Source organism: Mastomys coucha, unplaced genomic scaffold, assembly GCF_008632895.1.
Source record: "Mastomys coucha isolate ucsf_1 unplaced genomic scaffold, UCSF_Mcou_1 pScaffold21, whole genome shotgun sequence".
Taxonomy (NCBI): domain Eukaryota; kingdom Metazoa; phylum Chordata; class Mammalia; order Rodentia; family Muridae; genus Mastomys; species Mastomys coucha.
This window is the reverse complement of record NW_022196904.1, coordinates 39621304-39648943: the sequence shown is the minus strand read 5'-3', so window position 1 is coordinate 39648943 and position 27640 is coordinate 39621304. Positions and strand designations below refer to the sequence as shown.

At 38.8% G+C, this 27640-nt stretch overlaps 2 protein-coding genes across 3 annotated transcripts in view; both read left to right on the top strand.

Annotated features, from left to right (window-relative positions):
* The first annotated feature begins 295 nt into the window (after positions 1 to 295).
* LOC116102261 (mas-related G-protein coupled receptor member B2-like) lies at positions 296 to 7630 on the top strand. The gene is made up of 3 exons (XM_031386753.1): positions 296 to 405; positions 2421 to 2515; positions 6071 to 7630. The coding sequence occupies exon 3, from the start codon at positions 6075 to 6077 to the stop codon at positions 7065 to 7067; it is 993 nt and encodes a 330-aa protein (XP_031242613.1). The 5' UTR covers positions 296 to 405; positions 2421 to 2515; positions 6071 to 6074; the 3' UTR covers positions 7068 to 7630.
* The window catches only part of LOC116102260 (mas-related G-protein coupled receptor member B3-like), a 35348-nt gene continuing 10125 nt past the window's right edge, over positions 2418 to 27640 (top strand). Inside the window, exon 1 of one of the 2 annotated variants that reach the window (XM_031386751.1) lies at positions 2418 to 2515. Coding sequence is in view for 1 of the 2 variants with exons in the window: in XM_031386750.1 (XP_031242610.1) it covers positions 22575 to 22585 (11 nt within the window). In the remaining variant the exon portion in view is untranslated. Of the gene's footprint in view, positions 2516 to 22435; positions 22586 to 27640 lie in introns of those variants that run through there. The other variant, XM_031386750.1, reaches the window with a different exon arrangement.

Genomic DNA, 27640 nt, shown 5'->3' with positions numbered 1-27640 from the left:
GAGGGGAAATTGGGAATGGAGAAATTCGCATGTAAATAAAGAAAATATCTAAAATTAAAAAAAAAGAAATTAAAACAACAAAAGCAACAACAACAGCAACAACAACTAGAGGGATTAAGAGGGAAGAGGAGCCACAGGGGTTGGTGCGATCAGAGGATGAGAGATAGGAGCCATGCCAAATCTTGAGAACAGGCTTGTGAAGAGCATGAGTCAAAGGAATGACATGCAGGGCAGATCCAAGTACAGTAAACTACAGGTTTTTCTTTCCCTCTTGATTATCCTTCCTCAAGCACCAGTTTTCTCTGCAGTCTCTGTGCTACAACTGTTTCATATTGACAACTGACTCAGGGGACTCTTTGCAACAGTCCAGTTTACCACCTCTCACAAGAAGATTGGTAAAAAAAGGTAAGGTGCTTCTTGAGACGTTCTTTGAGACTTTTTTCTTAGTCTGTGACCATATAACTATACCTTGGGGTGGAGAATGCCAAGAGCCTCATGTGTTTCTGCAGAAGTCATAAAATGTCCTTCACGACAGCATTGTTGGTTGGCCAGCAGGACTTCTGGAAGTCAGTGAACCAAGGTAGTTTCTTCCTTTTTGTACTACTTCCCATCCTTATTTAATCATAACTGCTCAAACATGGTGCTTTTGGGAGAATTTTCCCACTCTCCTTGACTTGGCAAGCATGCGGGGATAGGCACTGTCTTTAAAAGCAAAGATCTAATCAGCACTTCAGTCACCAATGTCTCCTGCAATGGAAAGTTTCCATTCCTTTGTGCATTTCTCTATCAGTAAGAAACATATGGTCTAAAAATGTTGAAGGAAGGAACACAATTAATTGTCATTTATCAATAATGTACATACTTAGGGAAAGTTGCATTATATGTTTAAGACATGTGTGACCCTCCCCAATAACACGGAATGTGGAGCCTTATCAGTTGTAGTAAAGTGGAGGCCATCTGCACCAGAACTGGCTGTTGCTGTGATTGCAGGGTCCCTGTGCTCTGCCTGGCATTTAATGTTGATTAATTGCTTTCTTTGATAATTCCATTTATGCCGCAATATACCGTGATTACTCCCCTCAGTTCTCTCAACTATCCCTCCCATCTCTGTCAATCTTCCCCCCTCAGTTCCTTTTTGAGATTATGATTTTTATTTTGTAATATTTGACAATTGGGACATTTGAACTATCTTTTTTTCCAGAGCAGCTATAGACACTTATTTCTCACTTGACACATTGGAATTGCCCACCCAGTGAACAACAACACACATATTATCAGTTCTGTTTCATTTGCATTTTTAGTTATCCCAAAAACTGTACAATTTTTACTATACTTTTAGTGGATACTAATGTCAGAACACACACACATCATTCTTGTGTCATATTTAATGAAATATCCAATTGTTCCCCTCACTTTTACATTTTTCTTTAAAATTTCTTTGTTTTACTTCTGTTGAGTCTTGAATGTCATTTAGCATTCTTGATCTCCCCTATCCATACACAATTTATGTGAATGTGTCTGCATGCTTGTATGTGCATGGGCACACAGATGCCTGAAGAAGGGAGAAGAGAGAAAACAGTTTATCTTACGGAAATGGATTTATCGTCAGTTGTGAGAGGCCTGATGTGGGTGCTGGATACATTTGAACTATCTTATTGGCATGTGATTTGATTACTAATAGGTACATGATTGAAAGCCATGATTGCTCCTCTCCTTTAATCTGTTCCCTGTTAATTATTCAGCTAGGAGATGCAGCCCTTCCAGAATCCATCCCACAACTCTGCCTGACTCTTTATGGGAACCTTTTTGTGCATGACTGTGCAGATATTCACAACTGTTCTAGGTCTCAGACTGGAATGACTGTGTTTTGATTAGAAGATGACATTTTGAAGCTTTTTCCTTATTTTTTATTTTCTCAGATTTCTCCGGCTTTTTCTTCTGCAATGTTATATGAACCTAAGTGAAGATGGTATACATGACTTTCTTAGGACTAGACACTCAACCATTACTTATCCTTAGTATCTTGTGCTGCCATGAATCTTTTTTTTTTTTTTATAAGCATTTTCTCAAAAAAAAAGCTTCTCTGATTAAGGTTAAATTTAGTGACATGAGTAAATATATATATTCAGAGAGCTATTTATGTTTATGAACTATGACAATTTAGTTCAACAAATGAATTCAGTTTCACTATAGTCCATATGAATTCTCTAATCTTAAATTTTTGATCTGACTTCTAGTGCTAAGCAATTATTCTCTCATATGGAGTGAGTTTCAAATCTAATCGAAGTGCAGTTAGTTATCTTTATCACTATATTACCACTATTTGACAAGTGTGTACATGTTACCTGGCTGGGTGGTCTCACAAATTGCAGAATTCATAGCTGAGTAAGACAATATACGTCTGGTTTGTTCCACAGTAGCCTGCATAGCACTTTCTGGGAATGTGAAAACTGGCTACCAGGGAAGAAATTTCCATCTCAGTATCAGCCTGTTCTACATAATTTGAACACTCAAGGTGAGTAGTGTCTTGAGCAATGAAGTCTGGATATACATTTATGATGGAGAAACAAAAGGAATGACAAGTGACTACATTGTTTAGGGAGCCTCCGTGGACACACACACACACACACACACACACACACACACACACAAATCTCTCTTTGTACTTTCACACTTTCTGCATTTCATTTGTTTGCCTCCCTTAAAGCATCCTCTGCCAAAGACCTCTTTCTAGTGTCCTTGTTTTCACGGGTAATCCTAGAAGAACACAAAAATTAGAGATTTCAAGCTAGCATTCACAGAAGGAGAATATATGGCATCTGCCTTTTTGTTGTTCCTGGAGTTTGTACCTCATTGTAATTTTTCTAGTAATAGCCCTTTACATAAAAAGTTCACAATATAATTTGTCTTTACAGCTGAAAAAAGTCCTATTATTTATATGTGCATTATTTCATTGTGCATTCATCAGTTGATGATCATCTAGGCTGATTATCCTAGTTATTGTGAACAGAACATCAATAAGCATGGATTATTTTTATTAGGATATAAAGTCTTTAGGATACATACCAAGGCACGATATTGTCAGGTACTCTCTTAGTTAGAGTTGCTATGGCTGTGATGAAATACAAAGGACAAAGTAACTAGGGGAGGAAAGAGTTTATGTGGTTTAAGCTTCCAGATTAGAGTTCATCATTGCAGGAAGTCAACAGGTACTCAAGTAGAGCAAGGGCTTGGAGGAAGAGCTCGTGTAAAGGCCTCAAAGAAGTTCTGCTTGCTGGCTTGCTCCTTTCGACTTGCTTAACCTGATCCTTATAAAACCTAGGACAATCAGCCTAGAGATGGCACCACCCTTAATGGATTGGACCATTACCCATCAATTACTAAGAAAATGCTCAACAGACTTGTGTATAGTCTAATCTTATGGAGACATTTTCTCAATTGAGGCTCCCTCCTCTTTGGTAACTCTAGCTTATGTCAAGTTGACATAAAACTAATACAGTTACCATAAGAGTTCTCTTTCACTTTCTGAGGAATCACCATACTGATTTCTACAGTGGTAGCACAAGGTGATTCTCCCCAACAACAGTACACTAGTCTTCTTCTTTCCCTATATCCTCATCATCATTTCTCGTTCTTTGGGTTCTCAATATCCATTGTGCCTGGGATAGGATAGAATCTCAAGGAAATTTAATTTACATTTCCCTGATGGCCACTGATGTTCAACACTTTTCAAAATGTTAGCAGATATTCATATTTTTTCTTTGGTGATATGTCTGTATTTTCTTAATTTTTTAAAAAAACTTGAGATCTTTATTTTGTCCTAGTTATGAATCTTCTGCTGATCTTCTTCTAGCCAATTGTGTTGTTTTTACTTCAGTCAGGTATTTATTCCTGTCTTCTTTAAGTTCATTCAGGTGCTTATTCAAATTCTCTTTGAGTTACTTGAACTCCTGAACATTCTTGTAGTTGTTCTTTTGAATCCTGTATCTTAAGCTTCATCTAAATTATACTCAGTGGAGATACATACTATAAGATTCATGATCTTTTCAAGAGACTTATTGTTTTTATTTTTCATTTTGTTTGTAATTTTGTGATAAGACGGGCATTTGAAGTTTGATATCTGGTTAGTTCTTTCGGCATTCATTCTTGGTCATTTTGTAGTAATGGACTAGATACTTTTGATGGAATCACAAAGGAACAACATTTGAGGACAGGAGACCAAGTTGGAGTGTCTAGGTTGATAGCTAGAGTAGTCCTAAGAGGTATAAACCAGGACTGTGGTTTCTGTCAGGATGGGTGTGACACTGGATTGGCAGTTACATTCTTTCAGGGTGTGGAACATTATCTTTTCCTGTTCTTCCAGCTCTAAGATGTTTAAACAGAACTCTTATTTTGCTGATAGGTTTACTTTGCAAGTAAACTGTCTCATGCTCCTGCAGCCTTTGCTGCACATCAGCATTCTTTATGTATCTTCTACTTCTGATACTTGATGCTTGCTTTTTAAATTCATGTCCATTTGAAATGCTTCCATATATTTCTGTAGGTTAAGGAAAATCCTTAATGGTAATAACATCATGGAATGGTGTGCTTTAGTTTGCAACTCAGACCTATTCTTTGCACAAAGGTTACCTAGGGTCTCCAAAATTGAGTTTTTCTTTTTCTTTTTTTTACTTTCTTTCATCCCCCTCTCTCCCTTCCTTCTTCCCTTCCTGTCTTCCTGCCTTTACTCCTCTTTTCTTTCAGCCCAGGCTTTTCTGGAACTCACTGTGTAGCTTAGACTGTCCTTGAACTCATCGAAATCTTCCTGGCCCAGCCCCTAGAGTCTGGTATTCCACAATTAAGATACCATGTCTGGTAGATGGCTTCTATTGAGGTGTTTTCCCTTCTAGATTATTCTGTGTCAAAATTCTCTCTATTTAGCACACTTGTTACCCTCTTCCTTCTTTTTATCTTCCTCCAGATTTGCTGTTTTATCCTTCAAGAGTGTTAGAAATTCAGTTAATCTCAGAATCAATGCTTAATTCTGGGCTGAAACTCTTCTAGGTCATCAATGTAGCCATTTAGTAGATATTCCTGCATTGGGGAATGACAAAGTCATAATGATGATTAGCCATCTTGCAGTGTAGGTCATTCTTCCAAATATAGTAGAATGTCCTCTATCAGAGCCATCAACATTGATATTTTCCTCATTTTCCTATGTGTTTTGTGGAACTAAACTTGCTCTAAAATATTTTCAAAGACGTTTAATATAAATTTGTAGCGACCGTTGGGTTTATCATTAATTTACTCATTTGTGAATAATTATAACATATGTAATTTGTATATGATATATGATATACATATATGTAATATATGTGTATATATATAAAATATGTGAATATTAATAATAATAATAAATGAGTGAAAATTCTCAGTTACTCACTGTGTTTTAGTAGGGAAATGGACACTGGTGATATAGTAATAGACAACAGAAAAGTGCTTAGTGTCCTCAAAGGCTTCCCTTCTTTCTAGTTTCAAGTGTGAAATGGAGACTGAGCCAAACTAGCCTGTAGGTTTAGTTCTTTTTATACTGGCCTTAGTATGACTTGAGATTACCTTCCTGACTGTCACTTATGATTTCCATATTTTCCCAATTTGATAGCCTCTTCTCTGTCAGGACTGTTATCAGACAATAGCTGTTGATCATGCTTCCGGCTTCTGAGTTTCTGCAGCAGAGAACCAGCCTTAGGACAGAAGGAAAGTTGGGTTCAGAGTTCTTTATTTCTGACACAATCTGAGACACTGAGTGTTTCTACTGGGGCCACCAACTACTCTCATATCAGCACAGGACATAGGCTGTAGATAGCCTATGGATTTAAATTAAATTAAGACTCCAGAAATACTGGTTTTGATAAGTACTTAATCTCTATGATCCCGTTTCTCTCCCTTATGTATCAAGTCAGTCATTACCACATAGCAGTGTAGTCCTGAGAATCAGAGAGTACACAGATAGCATGTACTCATGTCCTTATTTATTTACTTATTTACTTATTTATTTTGTTATTTATTTATTATGTTATTTTTATTTCAGAAGCATGCATTTTCTAAGCATGGATACAGACGCCTCAGCCCTTACGGTTGGCATCATAAAACTGAATGGAAGCAATTACATTAAAACTGATGATTGTTACTTCAAGATCCAAGTCATGAGCCTTCTTTCCCTCATCATTTCCCCTGTTGGGATGGTACTAAATTCCACAGTGCTGTGGTTTCTGGGCTTCCAGATACGCAGGAATGCCTTCTCTGTCTACATCCTCAACCTGGCTGGGGCTGACTTTCTCTTCCTGCACTCTCAGTTTTTGTTTTACCTTCTTGCTATCATTTCCACCAAATATTCCATTTCTTTCAAGATCCCTCTCATTTTTGAAGTGTTGGCAAAATTTGCTTATCTTTCTGGCCTGAGCATTCTCAGCACCATCAGCATTGAGCGCTGCCTGTGTATCATGTGGCCCATCTGGTACCGCTGCCAACGACCAAAACACACATCATCTGTCACCTGTGTCTTGCTTTGGGCTTTGTCCCTATTGTTTGCTCTTATGGATGGGGTGGGATGTAGCTTACTGTTTAATAGTCTTGACCCGTCTTGGTGTTTCACATTTGATTCAATTACTGGTTCATGGTCAATTGTTTTATTTGTGGTTCTCTGTGGGTCCAGCCTCATCCTACTTGTCAGGATCTTCTGTGGCTCCCAGCGGATCCCTGTGACCAGGCTGTATGTGACCATTGCACTCACAGTGTTATTCTTCCTGATATGCTGTCTTCCCTTTGGGATCTCCTTGAGCATCCAATGGAGTAAAACTCTGAGATATGTTGGAGTTTGTGATTATTTTCATGTGGAACTAGCCCTATCCTGCATTAACAGTTGTGCCAACCCTTTCGTTTACTTCCTTGTTGGCTTTATTCATCAGCGGAAGTTCCAACAGAAGACTCTGAAACTTCTTCTTCAAAGAGCAATGGAGGACACACCTGAAGAAGAAAGTGAAGACAGGGGTCCTTCACGAAATCCTGAAGAACCTAAAGCAGTGTAGTGTAGCAACCGAGAGCTGCTTTGATCAGACAAAAGTAGATTTTAGAAAAAAAATTTCTTTTCTTATCTCTGTGGGCCATTTTCACAATTTTGTTCAATTTGTTTCCTAATATTCAGTCAGTTAAAAAATAAGCAATTTTGTGAAAGTTAATAGATACAAGACTTGTCATACAAATACTGACTGTAGTATTTTTGGAGCTGTGTTACTCAGACTTCACCATTGCCTTTTGATGGGACTCTATGTAAGTGTTCTGGGGTTGAGGAGATCTATTGACAACTATTGACAAATCCCTCACTCATCTAAAGGCTAAAGGATGCGCAGAGAAGGACTGTACTTCTTTAGTCACTGAAATTTATAGTGCAAAACAGATATTCGATTCTGTAAAAATTCTCTGTCCATTTGGAATGCCTCCATTGTTGTAATGTTCCTATACTTTTGTTTCAAGAGTTAAACAGGTACACTTTATAATCATAGCAATTATTATTTTCTTCAGATTATAAAGAATATATGGAGTGATGGTCTTTCTTATGTAAATTGCTTGGTAAACAAATATGCATTCTCAAGAGAAGTCTGTTAAATTCCCCTAGTAGAGTCCTCACCTTTAAGTTCACCGTGTCTTTCATTTTCAGCATTAGAAGAGTGCTGTCAGGTTTAGTAATAAGATCTGTCAACATCCATGCACACATGAAAATGGAGAGAGATTGTCCTCTGTGGTTTGTTTTACAGTGCCCTACTTATCATCCTGTGGTCCAGTCTTTCTTTCTTTCTTCCTACCTTCCTTCCTTCCTTCCTTTCTTTCTTTCTTTCTTTCTTTCTTTCTTTCTTTCTTCCTTCCTTCCTTCCTTCCTTTCTTTCTTTCTTTCTTTCTTTCTTTCTTTCTTTCTTTCTTTCTTTCTTTCCTTCCTTCTTTCTTTCTTTCTTTCTTTCTTTCTTTCTTTCTTTCTTTCTTTCTCTCTCTTCTCACTCTTTCTCTCTCCTCTCTCTTCCTCTCTCTCTCTCTTTCTCTCTCTTCCTTGCCTTTGCCATGAGTAACTTTCTTTCTGTCTAATTCCTTATGACAAATTTTTAATGAGGTCCTCTAGACTAGGTACCCTTTAAATTAAACCTGTTAAGTTTACATCATTCTTTAGAGTCTACAGCATTTATTTCCTGAATCATTCATATTTTAGTAACATTTCTTTTTTCTTTTTTTTAAGTTAAAAAATATGATCACTTTTCTATCTATTTATTCACTTACATTCCAAGTGTTGCCCACTCCAGGTCTCCCCTTACTGAAACCCTCCCCCATCCCATTTCCCCTTCTCCTCTGAGAGGTTGGGCCAGACAAGGTTGCACTTGTTGGAGAAAGGATACCATAGTCAGGCTACAGCTTTAGGGAGAGCCTCCATTCCAGTTGTTGGGAGTTCCACATGGAGACTGAGCTTCACATTTGCTACATGTGTGCTGGGGGCCTTGTTCCAGTCTGTGTGAGTGTGTTCTTTGGCTGGTGGCTCAGTCACTGAGAGCTTCCAGAGGTCCAGATTAGTTGACTCTGTTAGTCTGCCTCTAAGGTTTTCATCCCCTTCAGGGCCTTCAAATCCTTCCTCCATCTCTTCCAAAAGAGTCCCTGACTTCAGTCCAATATTTGGCTGTAGGTCTCTAAATCTGTTTCAGTCTATTACTGGATACAGCCTCATAGAGGATAGTTATGCTAGGTTCCTGTCTGCCAGCATAACAGAGTATCATTAACAATGTCAGGGATTGGTTCTTGCCTATGGGATGGGTTTCAAGTTGGGCTAGTTAATGGTTGGCCATTCCTTCAGTCTATTTTTTCTATAAAATAGTATTTTAATTTTAAAGTTGCACTATGTGTTATTTCCAGTGGAAGCACGATTAAGAGCACAATATGCACAGATCAAAGAAAACTTTTGAACAAAAGTTTTTTTAATTAGTTATTTTATTTATTAAAACTCCTTCCCCTTGCCTCTATGAGGGTGCTCCTCCATCCACCTACCACTCTTGCCTTACCCATGGACAAAAATTCTTAAGTGAGTGTGCTTACAGGTCTCAGAAACAATAAACACACACACACACACACACACGAAATCTTTTTTTTTTTTTTTTGAGGGGAGTGAAAGTCTGCTAGCTCAGAGAGGAGAGAAAGCACCCAGATGACCTTCCTCAATGGCCAACATCCTAAAGAGCAAGGACTCCTCCACACCATCTCAAAACCCTCTCAAACTGAATTGCCCTCCCTTCTACTTCCTGTCTGTCTCTCTATCCATCTTCCTGACTTTCTCTTACTCTTCATGTTTTTCCCCTATGTCAGTCCCTGTCAACTGGTTGCTTGCTCTACCTGTTGATGTATGGTTGACTTTATTTAAACCTGTTTACAGAAAACTCTTTGGATTAAAGGTGGATGCTAGGGCTGAACCACACCACAACTAGAAATAGTTTTTTTTCCAGTAAATAACACAATCTCGGGGTTCACAGTGTGATCAAATATCCTGAAACATGAATCTATGGGCAAAACCATAGTTGTTTAGAAGGCAATTCAATGGATACATTATATATAGAAAATTACAACAGTAGCTTTCCCACTAAAGTCTAGGAACTCCACAGTTGTAGGTTTTTTTTTTTTTTAAATAGTAGCATCGTGTGAGTGTGTGTGTGTGTGTGTGTGTGTGTATGTGTGTGTGTGTGTTGTATATGGGGTACCTATACATGTGGGGTACACATGTGCAGGTCACAGGACAACTTTCGGGCATCAGTTCTTTTACCTAGTTTTTGAGGTATGGTCTCTCTTGGCCAGCTACTCATAGCATACTTGGCCAGAATGCTTCTAGGCAGTTCTCCTTTCTGTGCCTCCAATCTCTCCATGGGTATACTGGAATGACAGAAATGAACTACAACATTCCACTTTTTACAGATCTTGGGATTGACCTTAGGTCCTCAGGCTTTTGCTGCAAGCCCCTTTCCCTGATCAGCCATCTCACTGTCCCCCAGCTTTCTGATGGTGAATTCCCTTCTAGGGAGTGTGTCTCACATCTACTCATGAATCAATGGGTTACCCAACTACCAGACTTGCAGCTATTGTACTGGTGGGCACATTGCCTGATCAGTCAGTTTGAGGAATACAGAGTCCAGAACTGAGGAAGATTGTTGATGAGAACTCTTCCCTAAGCAACCTGCATTGTATCTTCCAGGAGTTTCAGTAAACCAATTATATGCAACAAAGATTCACTGACTAGGAAAGATATGAACATAAAACTTAATTGGAAGAAACACAATAACTAAGACATTGTGCAAGAATCCCTAGATTTTATCAACCTAAGGAGCAAATTGGACTAAGAAAGGGACCCAGCTTTGAAACTGTTTTGGAAGGACATCGAGTGCCTACTAAGAAAGTCTTCAACTCAAACAGCTTTTCCTGAAAAATCTTTGTCCTAAAATCTGCCTACCAATGTTATCCCTCAACCTCTCCATCTCTGTCTTGAAATAGGAAAAATTTCATTGCCAAGCTCTGGGGCTCAAGACAGAAAGGAAAGATGCTGTGTGGTGGGCTCCATGTCTGCGTGGGAAGCAGCTGGGTCTGATCAGAGAAAGAATGTTTTTAAAATTCATAAGAACACTAATAGCTTATGCTCTAAGATCAAGAATTGACAAATGGGACCTCATAAAACTACAAAGCTTCTGTAAGGCAAAAGACACTGTCAATAAGACAAAACGGCAACCAACAAATTGGGGAAAGATCTTTACCAATCCTATATCTAATAGAGGGCTAATAAACAATGTATACAAAGAACTCAAGAAGTTAGACTCCAGAGAACCAAATAACCCTATTAAAAAATAGGGTACTGAGCTAAACAAAGAATTCTCAACTGATGAATACCGAATGGCTGAGAAGCACCTAAAGAAATGTTCAACATCCTTAGTTATCAGGGAAATACAAATCAAAACAACCCTGAGATTCCACCTCACACCAGTCAGAATGGCTAGGATAAAAAACTCAGGTGACAGCAGATGTTGGAGAGGTCGTGGAGAAAGAGGAACACTTCTTCATTGCTGATGGGATTGCAAGCTGGTACAACCACTCTGGAAATCAGTTTGGTGGTTCCTCTGGAAATTGGACATAGTTCTACCGGAGTACCCAGCTATACAACTGCTGGGCATATACCCAGAAGATGCTCCAACATGTAATAAGGCCACATGCTCCACCATGTTCATAGCAGCCTTATTTATAATAGCCAGAACCTGGAAACAACCCAGATGTCCCTCAACAGAGGAATGTATACAGAAATTGTGGCACATCTACACAATGGAGTACTACTCAGCTATTAAAAACAATGCATTCATGAACATTCATGAAATTCTTTGGGAAATGAATGGATCTGGAGAATATCATCCTGAGTGAGGTAACCCAGTCACAAAAGAACACACATGATATGCACTCTCTGATAAGTGATTATTAGCCTAGAAGTTCGGAATATTTGAAGTACAATCCACAATCCACAAGAAACTCAAAAAGAAGGAAGACCAAAATGTGGACACTTCATTCCTTCTTAAAAGGGGGAACAAAATACCCATGGAAGGAGTTGCAGAGACTAACTATGGAGCGGGGAGACTGAAGGAAGGACAATCCAGCCAACATAGCTATCTCCTGAGAGGCTCTGACAGTACCTGACTAATACAGAAGTAGAGGCTCACAGCCATCCATTGAACTGAGTACAGGGTCCCCAATGAAAGACTTAGAGAAAGGACTGAAGGAGCTGAAGGTTTTGCAGTTCCTTAGGACGAACAACAGTATGAACTAACTAGTACTCAGAGCTCCCAGGGACTCAACCACCAACCAAGGACTATACATGGTGGGACTGATTGTTCTGGCAGCATGTGTATAGTAGAGGATTGCAAAGTCGGTCACCTTGGCCTGTGCCCCAATGTAGGGGAATTCCAGGGCCAATAAGTGGGAGAGGGTGGAGTGGCAAGCAGGGGGAGGGGGAAGGCAATAGGGGTTTGTTGTTGTTGGTTTTTTTTTTTTTTGAGGGAAAACTGGGAAAGGAGAAATCATATGACATGTAAATAAAGAAAATATCTAATAAACAAAAAATAAATACAAATTAAAATAAAACAACTCATTCCATGTAACACCATCCCTGCTTAAGGTAGATCTCCTCTCTGATATTTTAATGAATGCAAGATCAGTGGCAAGGAAAGGTTAGATTTTTTGTTATCATTTTGGTGATGCGGGTGTATGTAGTGTGTGTATGTGTTTTCATCTTTTCAGTGGCTTGATGGAAGAGAATATCCAGGAAGATCTGATCAGAGTTTAAGCTTGAGACACCTACCTTGAAGCTCAAGAGAGATCAAGGAAAGTGTTAAATAAAGGATTCTTTATTTTTTATTAGATGTTTTCTTTATTTACATTTCAAATTTTATCCCTTTTCATTGTTTCTGCTCTGAAAACCCCCTATCCTATCCCCCCTGCTTCTATGAGGTATTCCCCTACCTACTCCCCCACTCCTGCTTCCCCAGCCTGGCATTCCCTACACTGGGGAATCATGCCTTCAAAGGACCAAGAACTCTACTCTCATTGATATCTGACAAGGCCATCTTCTGCTACATATGCAACTGGAGCAATGGGTCCCTCCATGTGTACTCTTTGCTTGGCAGTTTAGTCCCTGAGAGCTCTGGAGTGTCTGGTGGGTTGATAGTGTTGTTCCTCCTGTGGGGCTGCAAACACCTTCAGCTCCATCACACTTTTCTCTAACTCCTTTTTTGGGGACGCTGTGCTCAGTCCAATAGTTGGCTGGGAACAACTGCCTCTGTATTTGTCAGGCTCTGGCAGAGCCTCTCAGGGGACAGCTACATGCAACTACTGTTAGCAAGCACTTCCTGGCATCCACAAGGTGTTTGGGTTCGGTAACTGTATATAAGAAGGATCCCAGGTAGGGCAGTCCCTGGATGGCCGTTCCTTCAGTCTGTTCCACACTTTGTTTCTGTATCTCCTCCTGTGGTTATTTTGTTCCCCCTTCTAAGAAGGACTGAAGTATCCACACTTTGGCCTTCTTTCTTCTTGAGCCTCCTGTGGTCTGTGAATTGTATCTAGGGTATTCTGAGTTTTGGGGCTAATATCCACTTATCAGTGAGTGAATACCATATGTGTTCTTTTGTGACTGGGTTACCTCACTCAGGATGATATTTTCTAGATCCATCCATTTACCTAAGAATTTCATGAAGTCATTGTTTTTAATAGCTGAGTAGTACTCAGTCCCTGATTTTAGTGGGATTGCTTCAAGTTTCTCTCCATTTAGTTTGATGTTGGCTACTGGTTTGTTGTATACTGCTTTTACTATGTTTAGTTATGGGCCTTAAATTCCTGATCTTTCTAAGACTTTTATCATGAAAGGGTGTTGGATTTTGTCAAATGCTTTCTCAGCTTCTAATGGAATTATCATGTGTTTTTTTCTTTGAGTTTGATAATATAATGGATTATGTTGATGGATTTCCCTATATTGAACCATCCCTCCATCACTGGGATAAAGCCTGCTTGATTATGATGGATGATAATTTTGATGTGTTCTTGGATTCAGTTTGCAAGAATTTTATTTAGTACTTTTGCATCAATATTCATTAAGGGATATTGGTCTGAAGTTCTCTGTGGGGTCTTTGTGTGGGTTAGGTATATACATGATTATGGCTTCATAGAATGAATGGGTGGGTAGTGCTCCTTCTGTTTCTATTTTGTGGAATAGTTTGAGGAGTATTGGTATTAGGTCTCCTTTGAAGGTCTGATAGAATTCTTCACTAAATCCATCTGGTCCTGGGCTTTTTTCTTTGGTTGGTAGACTCTTAATGAGTGTTTCTATTTCTTTAGGGGTTATGGGACTGTTTAGATAGTTTATCTGAGCCTGATTTAACTTTGGTACCTGCTATCTGTCTAGAAAATTGTCCCTTTCATCTACATTTTCCAGTTTTATTGAGTATAGGCTTTTGTAGTAGGATCTGATGATATTTTGGATTTCCTCAGTTTCTGTTGTTATGTCTCCCTTCATTTTTGATTTTGTTAATTCGGATACTTTCTCTTTGCCCTTTAGCTAGTCTGGCTAAGGGTTTATCTATTTTGTCGATTTTCTCAAAGAACCAGTTCCTGGTTTGGTTGATTCTTTTCATAATTCCTTTTGTTTCCACTTGGTTGATTTCAGCCCTGAGTTTGATTATTTCCTGCCATCTACTCCTCTTGGGTGAATTTGCTTCTTTTTGTTCTAGAGCTTTCAGATGTGTTGTCAAACTGCTAGTGTATGCTCTTTCTAGTTTCTTTTTGGAGTCACTCAGAGTTATGAATTTTCCTCTTACCACTGCTTTCATTGTGTCCCATAAGATTGTGTATGTTGTGGCTTCATTTTCATTAAACTCTACAAAGTCTTTGATTTCTTTCTTTATTTCTTCCTTGACCAAGTTATCACTCAGTAGAGAGTTGTTCAGCTTCCATGTGTATCTTGGCTTTCTGATGTTTTTGAAGACCAGCCTTAGTCCATCATGATCTGATAGGATGAATGGGATAATTTCAATCTTCTTGAATCTGTTGAGGCCTCATTTGTGACCTATTATATGGTCAGTTTTGGAGAAAGTTCCATTAGGTGCTGAGAAAAAGGTATATTCTTTTGTTTTAGGATAAAGTGTTTTATAGATATCTGTTAAATCCATTTGTTTCATAACTTATGTTAGTTCCACTGTGTCTCTGTTTAATTTCTGTTTCCATGATCTGTCCATTGCTGAGAGTGGGGTGTTGAAGTCTCTCACTATTATTGTGTGAGGTGCAATGTGTGTTTTGAGCTTTAGTAAAGTTTCTCTTATGAATGTCAATGCCCTTGCACTTGGAGCATAGATGTTCAGAATTGAGAGTTCATCTTGGTAGATTTTAGCATTGATGAGTATGAAGTGTCTCTCATTTTTTTGATCACTTTAGGTTAAAAGTTGATTTTATTCGATATTAGAATGGCTACTTCAGCTTGTTTCTTGGCACCATTTGCTTGGAAAATTGTTATCCAGCCCTTTACTCTGAGGTAGTGTCTGTCTTTGTCACTGAGGTGGGCTTCCTGTATACAACAAAATGTTGGGTCCTGTTTATGTAACCAGTTTGTTAGTATATGTCTTTCTTTTGGGGAATTAAGTCTATTGATATTAACAGGAAAAGTAATTATTAAGGAAAAAGTAATATTAAGGAAAAGTAATTGTTGCTTCCCATTATTTTTGTTGTTAGAGTTGGAATTCTCTTCATGTGGCTATTTTGTTTTAGTTTTGTTGAAAGATTACTTTCTTGATTTTTCTAGGTTGTAGTTTCCCTCCTTGTGTTGGAGTTTTCCATTTATTATTTTTTGAAGGGCTGGATTTGTGGAAAGATATTCTGTAAATTTGGTTTTGTCATGGAATACCTTTGTTTCTCTGTCTATGGTAATTGAGTGTTTTGCTGGGTATAGTAACCTGGGCTGGCATTTGTGTTCTCTTAGGGTCTGTATGGCATCTGCCAAAGGTTTTCTGGCTTTCATAGTCTCTGGCAAGAAGTCTGGTGTGATTCTGATAGGTCTGTGTTTATATGTTACTTGACCTTTTTTCCCTTACTGCTTTTAGTATTCTTTCTTTGTTTTGTGCATTTGGTGTTTTGACTATTATGTGACAGGAAGAATTTATTTTCTGGTCCAAACTATTTGGAGTACTGTAGGCTTCTTGTATGTTCATGGGCATCTCTTTCTTTAGGTTAGGGAAGTTTTCTTCTATAACTTTGTTGAAGATATTTACTGGCCCTTTAAATTGGAAATCTTCACTCTCTTCTCTACCTATTATCCTCAGGTTTGGTCTTCTCATTGTGTCCTGAATTTCCTGGATGTTTTGGGTTAGGACCATTTTTCATTTTGCATTTTCTTTGACTGTTGTGTCAATGTTTTCTATGGTATCTTCTGCACCTGAGATTCTCTCTTTTATGTGTTGTATTCTTTTGGTGATGCTTGCATCTATGACTCCTGATCTCTTTCCTAGGTTTTCTATCTCCAGGATTGTCCCTCTTTGTGTTTTTGTTATTGTTTCTATTTCCATTTTTAGATCCTGGATGGTTTTCTTTACTTCCTTCACCTGTTTGGTTGTATTTTCTTGTAATTCTCTAAGGGATTTCTGTGTTTCCTCTTTAAGGGCTTCTACCTGCTTACCTGTTTTTCCTGTATTTCTTTTAGGGAGTTATTTATGACCTTCTTAAAGTCCTCTATAATCATCATGAGATGTAATTTTAAATCTGAATCTTGATTTTTCCAGTGTGTTGACCGATCCAGGACTTGCTGTGGTGGTAGATTTGGGTTCTGAAGATGAGAAGTAGCCTTGGTTTCTGTTGATAAGGTTCTTGCACTTGCCTCTCACCACCTGGTTATCACTGGTGTTAGTTGGCCTTGCTGTCTCTGACTGGAACTTTTCCCTCCTGGGGCCTGCAAGCTTGTGATCTTAGGTGTGGGAAAGGTCTCCTGGGGAGACCAGCTCTCTCCTGAGTGGGGTTTAGGTACAGAGGGCTGTCCTGAGTGCAGATGGAGACTGGAAGGATTCTGTTCCCAGCTGTTCCACTATTTCTGTATCCTGTATGCCTCTGCTTTGGACTGTTATTGGAGGGAAAGTGGTGCTCCCCCTTCTGAGCTTAGGAGTGAGAGCACTCCTGGGAGACCAGCTCTCTCCTGGTGGGATTTGTGTATGGAGGGATTGTAAATATTTTCTTTATTTACATTTCAAATGTTTTCCTCTTTCATTTCCTGGGTTCATCTCTGGGTCTTCAGTTCCATTCCATTGATCTACCTGCCTGTCACTGTACCAATACCATGCAGTTTTTATCATGATTGCTCTGTAGTATAGCTTGAGATCAGGGATGGTCATTCCACCAGAAGTTCTTTTATTTTTGAGAATAGTTTTCACTATCCTAGGTTTTTTGTTATTCCAGATTAATTTGCAAATTGCTCTTTCTAACTCTGCTAGAAATATCAGATGATATAATAGTATACTTAAGTGACCCCCAAAATTCTACCAGAGAATCATCTTTTGAGCAAGTGAGGAAGGATAGAGAATTTATATAGAGAGAGCTGACAATGGGCCACAGAAAGGATAATATCAAATATTCTGCCAGCCCTTAGCTCTGCCAGCACAGCAATTGAAAATAAAATGCAATTGAAAATAAAATACAAGGACACACTGTTATACAATGAGTGGGCCACACCAACAAACTCTAAGTCAATGTTCACAGGTGAGACAACAAAGCAGCAAAAAGAATTTTTTCCTAATACCCACCATTCAGTGGTGATTAGCAGAGTGAAGGAAGAGCTGTGGACAGCTGCCCACTCACCTAGGCACTGAAAATTCTACAAGGGACAGAACAGTGAACTGTGCCCCCAGACATTAGGTGCCTGACATCAAAAGCCCTCTATTACCTGTAGATCAGTCATATAGGGCAATGTCCCAAGATCCTAGCATTCTGGCTGAACTCCACCCCCACAGTCACCTGACTACAACCAGGTATGCCCTGCTCCACAGTTACTCGGCAACAGCAAGGTAGCCCAGCCCACTATAAAAGGGGCTAGCTTGGCCCCTCCTCTCTCTCCTAAGCTCTTCTCTCTTTCTTGTCTTTACTCTCACCTCTTGCTTACTCTCTCTCCATCCCTTTCCCCTCTCTCCATGTGACCATTGCTGGACTCTATTTTTCTCCCTTTTCTCTTGACCATGACTGGCCTCTCTCTCCTCTCTCTCTCTCTCTCTCCTACAATAAAACTCTAAAACTATGGCTGCCTCCTTTCATCTAGACTCTCTGTGCTGAAACAATAGAATAGGCCTTCCCCTAAAGAGCCACATCTAATCTCCCACAGGAAAGCCTCCTAGCATTTCCAGGCACCAGACTGAACTAAGGACTCTTGCCTGCTTGGGAACCACCCAGCACTTCTCTCCCCTCCCTCTTTTTTCCTTTTTGCCCAGGGCCACTGCCACCCCGGGGGCCCCCACCCATTCTCATCTCTTCTGTAATGTCCCACAATGCCCAAGAGCTAGAACCTGTCATTCTTGGCCTTCATGAGCCCCAGGAACCACAAACTGCTCCCTTTCACCCCTTTGAACTGGGGTTAGTGGCTTCCCCAGCCAGACACCCACCTGGTGGCATGGAAAGCCACACAGAAGTCTCCCACTTTGGCCTTTACAGTGTCTCTGAGTTCTGGCAGGATGTAGGTCTCTCTCATCCCTTTATTTCCCTACTGCACAGTGTCCAACAATTTCTAACAAATGTCTAAAGAACAAAATCAAGAAGATATCAAAGAAAAGTATAGGCTAATAAGTGAGGGCAGTGGAGAGAATAAAAGAACTTCAGAATGGGAAAGATTTTGGTATAATGCCGCCTATTGTCCAAGACATGACTGTTAAACGCACAAATCTGCAGCAGCAGTGGATTCCTGCACAAGATCAAGCCAGTTAAAGTTCCAGTCAGTCCCCAGTCACTGTTAGTAGGATTGCTAACTGCTGTAGCCATTATGGAAACTCGTTTGGAGAATTCTAAAATACCTTAAAGTGATCCGTTGTATTGCCCTGCTATATTGCTCTTTGGCACATGCTCACAGGACTTGACATCCTACTACACAGATACCTTCTCTGCCATGTATACCGACACTCCATTCAACCTAAATATCCTTCAACTGATGAATGGATAAGCCATAGTGGACAGTGTTCTACTACAAAGAAAATGGTATTATGAAATTTAAAGTTAAAAGAATAGAACTGACTGAAATAATACAGATCAAGAAATTTTAACACAGTCAGACTACATTTCTACCCACCTTTGTCAGACTGGCTAACCAGAACCACACAGGTTAGATTTCATTACTGTGTCCATTGCTATTGCCAATCTATGGGACACACCCAGCTACCCTGAATAGCTTGCTGCCCCCTGGAATCTCCATTGTCCAATCAATCTTTTCCTGCCTTCCCCTCCCCTCCAATCATCTTCCCTTCTTGTTCTGAGGGCACCTCCACCTGCTGGGAGACTTGCACTGCCTCCTTAGTTACATTGTTCAGCCTCATGTTATACACCAGAGGCCTAGTGCACCAGCTTCATTAAGGGTAGGCTAAGGGACAGTATGAGAACACAATCAATAAGAGCTAGGGCAATATGACACATCCAGAGCACAGCTATCCTTCTACAGCAAGCAATGGACATCCTAATACAACAAAAAACAAAAGAAAATAACCTTACATCCAATCTTATAAAGATGATAGAGGCCTTTAAATAAGAAATGAAAAAAAAAACTTTAAAGAAATACAGGGAAATGCAATCAAGCAGGTAGAGGCTTTAAAAGAGGAAACAAATCCCTTACAGAAGTATAAGAAGATATAATTAAAAAGTTGAAGGAAATAAATAAAACTGTGAAAGATCTTAACATGGAAAAAGAAGCAATAAAGGCAATACAAACTGTTGGAATCCTGGAGATGGAAACCCAAGGGAAGAGAATAGCAGGTACACGCATTACTAACAGAATGGAGGAGTAGATGGAAGAGAGAATCTCAGGTGTAGAAGATATAATAGAGGAAACTGATATATCAGTCAAAGAAAATGTTAAATCTAATAATTTCCTTACAGAAAATATCCTGGAAATCTGGGATACCATGAAAAACCCTAATCTAAGAATAACAGGAATAGAAGAAGGTGAAGAGTCAAACCCAAAGAACAAGAAAATATTTTCAACAAGATCATAGAAGAAGGTTTCCCCAACCTAAAAAAAGAGATGCCTATAAACATATAGAACTGAATTTGGTTGGAGGATAACAGAAGATCTTTCCATTATTTAATAATCAAAACATCCAATCTGCAGAACAAAGAAAGAATATTAAATACTGCAAGGGGAAAAGGCTAAGTAATGTACAAAGGGACCAGAAAAGAAAATCCTCCTAGCACATAATAATCAAAACACTAAATCTACAGAAGAAAGAAAGAAATTAAAAACTGTAAGGGTAAAAGGCCAGCTAGCATACCAAGGCAGACCTATGAGAATTACTCCCAATTCTTCTATTAAATTCTTTCAATTTAGAATCTTCTCAATAGAGACTCTAAAAGCTAGAAGAGCATGGGTTTTTAACTTATAAAAAACCCACAGATTCTAACCTATACTGCTATACCCTACAAAACTGTCAATTACCATAGATGGGGAAAACAAGGCAAAGCCAAATCTAAATATTTATCCAAAATACAGTCCTGCAGATATACTGGAAGGAAAACTCCAACCCAAGGGGGATAACTGTACCCAAGAAAAAACAGAAAATAAATAATTACATAATGTCAAAAGCAAAACAAGGGAAGCATATGTGTATACAAGCATGCATTTGTGCACACACACATTATATCACACACAAATACACAAATACTAATACAACCAACATCAAAATAACAGGAGTTAATAATTACTGGTTATTAATATTTCTTTACATCAATGGACTCAATTCCTTAATAAAAACACATAGGCTAACAGAATGGATGTGAAAATAGGATGCATCAATGTGTTACATACAAGAAACATACCTTAGCACTAAAGATAGATATTGCCTCTCAGTAAAAAGCTGGGAAAACATTTTCCAAGCAAACAGACCCAAAAAGCAAGCTAGAGTAGGCATCTAATATCTAATAAAAATATTTTTAACAAAAAGTAATCAAAAGAGACAGAGAAAGATATGTCATACTCATTGAAGGAAAAATCTACCAAGATGATATCTCAGTTTTGTACATCTATACCCCAATCATAAGGGCATATATATTTGCAAAATAAACATTACTAAAGCTTAAATCACACATTAAACTATACACACTAGTAGTGGGAGACTTTAATACTCCACTCTAACCAATCCGTAGATCATCTAGAAAAAAATAAACTGAGAAATAAAGAAAATAACCAATGTTATGAATCAAATGGACTCAGAAGGTATCTGCAGAACATTCCACTCAAACACAAAAGAAAATACCTTTTTTTCATGTTCCAAAATTGGCCATATAGTCGGTCATAAAGCAAGCATCAATAGATACAAGACAAGTGAAACAATAGCTTGTATCTTATTAGACCACCATGGATTAAAGCTAGACTTCAACAACAGAAACACCAGAAAGCCTACACACTCATGGAAACTGAACAACTCTCTACTCAATGATCTTTGGATCAGCAAAGAAATTAAGACTTTCAAGAATTCAATGATAGTGAATGCAAGGTATACCCAGATTTATTGGACACAATGTAAGTGGTGCTAAGGAAATAGAAAAAGTCATTAAAATTCTCCCAATCAATTAACACCCAGGACCAGATAGTTTTAGCACAGAATTCTACCACACTTTCAAAGAAGAGCTTATAATAATATTCCTTAAACTATTCCACAAAATAGAAATGGAAGGACCACTGTCAAACTCATTCTATGAGGCCAGATTCACCCTGATATCCACACAGGTTCAACAAAGAAAGAGAATTTCAGACCAATTTCTCTTATGAACATTGATGCAAAAATATTGAATAAAGTACTTTCAAATAGAATACATTAACACATCAAAAAACATCATCCACTATGAGCAAGTAGGCTTCTTCATATGGATGCAGGGATGATTCCATATATGAAAATACATCAATCTAATCCACTTGATGATCTCATTTGATGCTGAAAAAGCTTTTGACAAAATCCAACACCCCTTTATATTAAAAGTCTTAGATCAGGGATACAAGGCACATAATTAAACAGAATAAAAGCAATATACACAAGCCAATAGCCAACATCAAGTTAGATGGAGAGAAACATAAAGCAATTCCACTAAAACCAGGAACAAGACAAGGCTGCCCAATCTCTCTGTCTATTCAACAAAGTACTTGAAGTTCTCGCTAGAGCAACAAGACAATTAAAAGAAATCAAGGGGATACAAATTGGAAAGGAAAGAAGTCATAGTATCATTATTTGAGGATGATATGATAGTGTACATAAGTGATTCCCTAAATTTTACCAGAGAATTCCTACAGCTGATACCTTGAGAAAAGTGGCTGAATACAAAATTAACTCAAAGAAATCTGTAGCCCCTCTTTATCATTTTTTTTTTATGTTTGTTGCATTATCATTGCTAGTTCTGCCAGCATAGAGTTCGGTCTGATACCCAGATAATGCTACATCACTAGCTCACATTGCTTGGCACTGTTCACATTCTGGATGCAAGAAGTTAAAAAATAACAAGCACTAACAGGTCACAGGAGCCACAGGGGATGGTGTGACCAGAGCAGGAGAGATAGGAGCCAGGCCAAATGTTGAGAACAGGCTTGTGAAGAGCATGACTCAAAGGAACGGCATGCAGGGCAGATCCAAGTATAAGAAACCACAGGTCTTTCTGCCTCTCCTAATTATCCCTCCACAAGCATCAGGTACTCTGCTGCTAAAAAGTGTTTCATACTGACAACTGACTCAGGGGACTCTTCTCTTGGACAGAGCAGCTAATTGCCCCCTATATGAAGAATGGAGGACAGGTAAGATGCCTTTGAGACATTCCTTCCAAAGCGATTTATTTTTCTTAATCTGTGACCATACAACTAAATCTCAAGGTGGAGAATCCAATGAGCCTTACGTGTTTCTGCAGCAAAAGTCATAAAAAGTCCCTCATGATTGCACTGGACTGGAAGCCAGTGAACCAAGGTAGTGCGTTCCCTTTATAATTTCCCCCAATCTTTAATTATACTGCTGAGACATGGTGCTATTGTGAGTATTCTCCCACTCTCCTTGACTAGGTAAGTGTGTGGGGACAGGCACTGTCTCCAAAAGCATAGTTTTAGTCAGTACCTCAGTCACTTGTGTTTCCTGAAATGGAAAATTTCCATCTCTTTGTGCATTTCTGTTTCAGCAGGAAATAGATGGTCTAAAATTGAGTGATTAGGAAGAACACAAGTATCATTTATCAATAATGTACCTACTTAGGGGCTATTACATTATATGTTTAAGTCATCTCTGACTCCTCCACCCTCAGTAACACAGAGTGTGGAGCCTTATCAATTGTAGTAAAGTAGAAGTAATTTGCACCTAGAGCTGGCTGTTGCTGTGTTTGCAGGGTTCCTGGGTATTCAATATTAATTGACTTCTTTGATAATTCCATTTATGCCACAATGTATCCTGATTACTCCCCTCAGTTCTCTCCACTATCCCTCTCATCTCTGTCAATCTCCTCCTCTCCCAGTTCCTTTTTGACATTATGATTTTTATTTTGTAACATTTATTCTCTGTGCCAATTGGGTCATTTGATCTATTTATTGGCACCTGATTTGGTTACTAATGGGTACCTTATTGAAGGCCATAATTTCTTCTCTCCTTTAATCCCTTTCAAGTTAATTATTCATCTGGGAGAAGTAGCCCTTTGAGGATTCAACCTCTATCCATGCGTGGTTGTTCCTGGGAATATTTTTGTGAATAACCTGGGTGGGTATACCCACCTACTCTGTTTCTGTGACTGAAATGACTGTATCTTAGTGAGGAGATGCCATTTTGAAGTTCCATGTGTTACCTTACCTTTTCTCATATTCTTTCTGACTTTTCTTCTGCAGTGTTACCTGAGCCTCAGGGAAGTTGATGGAAATGACTTTCTCTTAGCACAAAACACTAAACTATTACTTATCCTCACTACTTTGTACTGCCATGAGTCCCTTATTTCATAAGAATTTTCTCAACAAAGAAGCTGCTCTGATTAAGATTGAATGTTATGTTCATACAATAATATACATATAAATATTCAGAGTTTAGCTCAACAGCATGTCAATGTAGTTCAAAAACTGAATTCAGTTTTACTATAGTTTCATATATTTTCCCAATTAGGGCTTTTGAACTGATTTCTAACATTAGGCCATTATTACTTCATATGGAGTGAGCTTCAAATCCAATCAGAGTACAAGTTACCTATATAACTATACTGCCCCTATTGCACAAGTGTGTACATCTAACCTGACAGGCTAGTCTCATATATTGCAGAATCCATAGTTGAGAAAGACCATATATACAGTCTGTACCAGAAGAGCCTTCATAATTTTTTCAGTTATAGCCATTTACATGAAAATTTCACAATTTTGTTTTTATAAGCTGAATAAATTATATATAAAATAAATTATATATATATAATTTGTTGATGTTGATGTTGGACTTCTAGGCTCATTATCTGTTCTAGTTTTTGTGAATAGAAGAGTAATAAACATGAAAATGAAAGATTATTTTTATTAGGATATGAAGTCTTTAGAATGCATGCCAATGCATGGTATAGTCAGGTGCTGTGTTAGCATCACTCTTGCTGTCATGAAATATGACCAAAGTGACCTGCAGAGGAAGGATTTAAGCTTAAGGACTTAGCAAAACCAATATTTTTTAATTAGGTATTTTCTTTATTTACATGTCATATGATATCTCCTTTCCCAGTTTCCCCTCTGAAAAAAAGAAAAATAAAACAAAATAAAAATAAAAAACCCAAAAAACAAAAATGAAAACAAACAAACAAACAAACAAACAAAAAACCCTGTTCTCCCCCCACTCACCCTGCTCACCAACCCACCCTCTTCCACTTCCTGGCCCTGGCATTCCCCTACACTGGGGCATAAACCTTCACAGGGCCAAGGGCCTTTCCTCCCATTGATGACTTACTTGGTTATCCTCTGCTACATATGCTGCTGGAGCCATTAGTCCCACAATGTGTACTCTTTGGTTGGTGGTTTAGTCCCTGGGAGCTCTGAGGGTACTAGTTAGTTCATATTGATGTTCGTCCTAAGGGGCTGCAAACCTTTCACCTCCTTGGGTCCTTTCTCTAGCTCCTTCATTGGAGACCCTGTACTCAGTACAAAGGATAGGTGTGAGCCTCTACGTCTGTATTAGTCAGGTACTGTCAGAGCCTCTCAGGAGACAGCTATATCAGACTCCTGTCAGTCAGCTTATATCCACAATAGTGTCTGTATTTGATGGTTGAATATGGGAATGATTCCCAGGTAGAACAGTCTCTGGATTGTCCTTCCTTCAGTCTGTGCTCCATAGTCAGTCTCTGCAACTCCTTCCATGGGTATTTTGTTCCCCCTTCTAAGAAGGAATAGAGAATCCACACTTTGGTCTTCCTTCTTTTTGAGTTTCTTGTGGTTTGTGGATTGTACTTTGTGTATTTCGATCTTCTGGACTAATGTCCACTTATCAGAGAGTGCATACCATGTGTGTTCTTTTGTGATTGGATTACCTCACTCAGGATGATATTCTCCAGATCCATCCATTTCCCTAAGAATTTCATAAATTCATTGTTTTTAATAGCTTAGTTTTAATTCATTGTTTTTAATAGCTCCATTGTATAGATGTACCACATTTTCTGTATCCATTCCTCTGTTGAGGGACATTTGGGTTGTTTCCAGTTTTTGAATATTATAAATAAGGCTGCTATGAACATAATGGAGCATGTGTCCTTATTACATGTTGGAGCATCTTCTGGGTATATGATATGTCCAGAAGTGGTATAGCTGAGTCCTCTGGCAGTACTATGTCCAATTTGCAGAGGAACTGTCAAACTGATTTCCAGAATGGTTGTACCAGCTTACAGTCCCAGCAGCAAAGCCAGTATTTTTGAATTCCTAATTCAAATCCATTTTGTATTTATTTCAGCTATCTACAAGTCATGTTCTTCTACTGTTATGATAGTAGCTGGTATCCTCCAGGGCTGTAAGCAGCTGTTGGTCATACTTCTAGCTTTCCATTTCCTCTAGCAGAGAAAAACTAGGCTTATGACTGAAAGAAACTTGAGTTTAGAGTTCTGTTTCTAACATAGCCTGAGACACTGAGTGTTTAAACTGAGGGCACCAGCTACTCTCATAACAGTAAAGGTCATAATTTGTAGATAACTGAAATAAATACAAAATGGATTTAAATTAAGAATTCAGAAATACTGTTTTTGCTAAGTCCTTAATATCTATAATCCTGTTCCACTTTTTCTTCTTCTTCTTCTTTTATTATTAGATATTTTCTTTATTTACATGTCATATGATTTCTCCTTTCCCAGTTACCCCTCCAAAAAAAAAAAAAAAAAAAAAAAACAACAAAACCAAAAAACAACAACAAGAACAAACACCTGTTCACTACCCCCTCACCTGCTCGGCATGCCACCCTCTTCAGCTTACTGGTCTTGGCGTTTCCCTACACTGGTGGCAGAACCTTCATAGGGCCAAGGGCCTCTCCTCCCGTTGATGACCGACTTGGCCATTCTCCACTATACACATGCTGCCAGAGCCATCAGTTCCACCATGTGTACTCCTTGGATGGTAGTTTAGTCCCTGGGAGCTCTGAGGGTACTAGTTACTTCATATTGTTGTTCATCCTAAGGGACTGGAAACCCTTCAGCTCTTTCGGTCCTTTCTCTAACTCCTTCATTGGGGACCCCGTACTCAGTTCAATGGATGGCTGTGAGCCTCTACTTCTGTATTACTCGGGTACTGTCAGAGCCTCTCAGGAGAGAGCTATATCAGGCTGGCGTGCCCTTCCTTCAGTCTCTGCTCCACAGTTAGTCTCTGCAACTCCTACCATGGGCATTTTATCCCCCCTTTTAAGAAGGAATGAAGTGTCCACATTTTGGTCTTCCTTCTTCTTGAGTTTCTTGTGGATTGTGGATTGTACTTCAAGTATTCTGAACTTCTGGGCTAATAACCACTTATCAGAGAGCGCATACCATGTATGTTCTTTTGTGATTGGGTTACCTCACTCAGGATAATATTCTCCAGATCCATCCATTTCCCTAAGAATTTCTTAAATTTATTGTTTTTAATAACTGAGTAGTACTCCATTGTACCACAATTTCTGTATCCATTCCTCTGTTGAGGGACATCTGGGTTGTTTCCAGTTTCTGGCTATTATAAATAAGGCTGCTATGAACATGGTGAAGCATGTGCCTTTATTACATGTTGGAGCATCTTCTGGGTATATGCCCAGGAGTGGTATAGCTGGGTCCTCTGGTAGAATTATGTTCTATTTCCAGAGGACCCACCAAACTGATTTCCAGAGTGGTTGTACCAGCTTGCAATCCCACCAACAATGAAAAAGTGTTTCTCTTTCTCCACAGCCTCGAAGGCATTTACTGTCACCTAAGTTTTTGATCTTATCCATTTTGAGTGGTGTGAGGTGGAATCTCAGGGTTGTTTTGATTTGCATTTCCCTGATGACTAAGGGTGTTGAACATTTCCTTAGGTGCTTCTCAGCCATTCAGTATTCATCAGTTGAGAATTCTTTGTTTAGCTCTGTACCCCATTTTTAATAGAATTATTTGATTCTCTGGAGTCTAACTTCTTGATTTCTTTGTATACACTGGATATTAGCTCTCTATTAGATATAGGGTTGGTAAAGACCTTTTCCCAATTTGTTGGTTGCTGTTTTGTCCTATTGACAGTGTCTTTTGCCTTACAGAAGCTTTGGAACTTTACGAGGTCCCTTTTGTCAATTCTCAATCTTAGAGCATAAGTTATTGGTCTTCTGTTCAGGAAATTTTCCCCTGTGCCTATTTGCTCGAGGCTCTTCCCCACTTTCTTTTCTAT

Bases quoted from the DNA above. Each gene is read 5' to 3' on its own strand.
- LOC116102261 (XM_031386753.1), top strand. From the start codon at position 6,075: ATGCATTTTCTAAGCATGGATACAGACGCCTCAGCCCTTACGGTTGGC.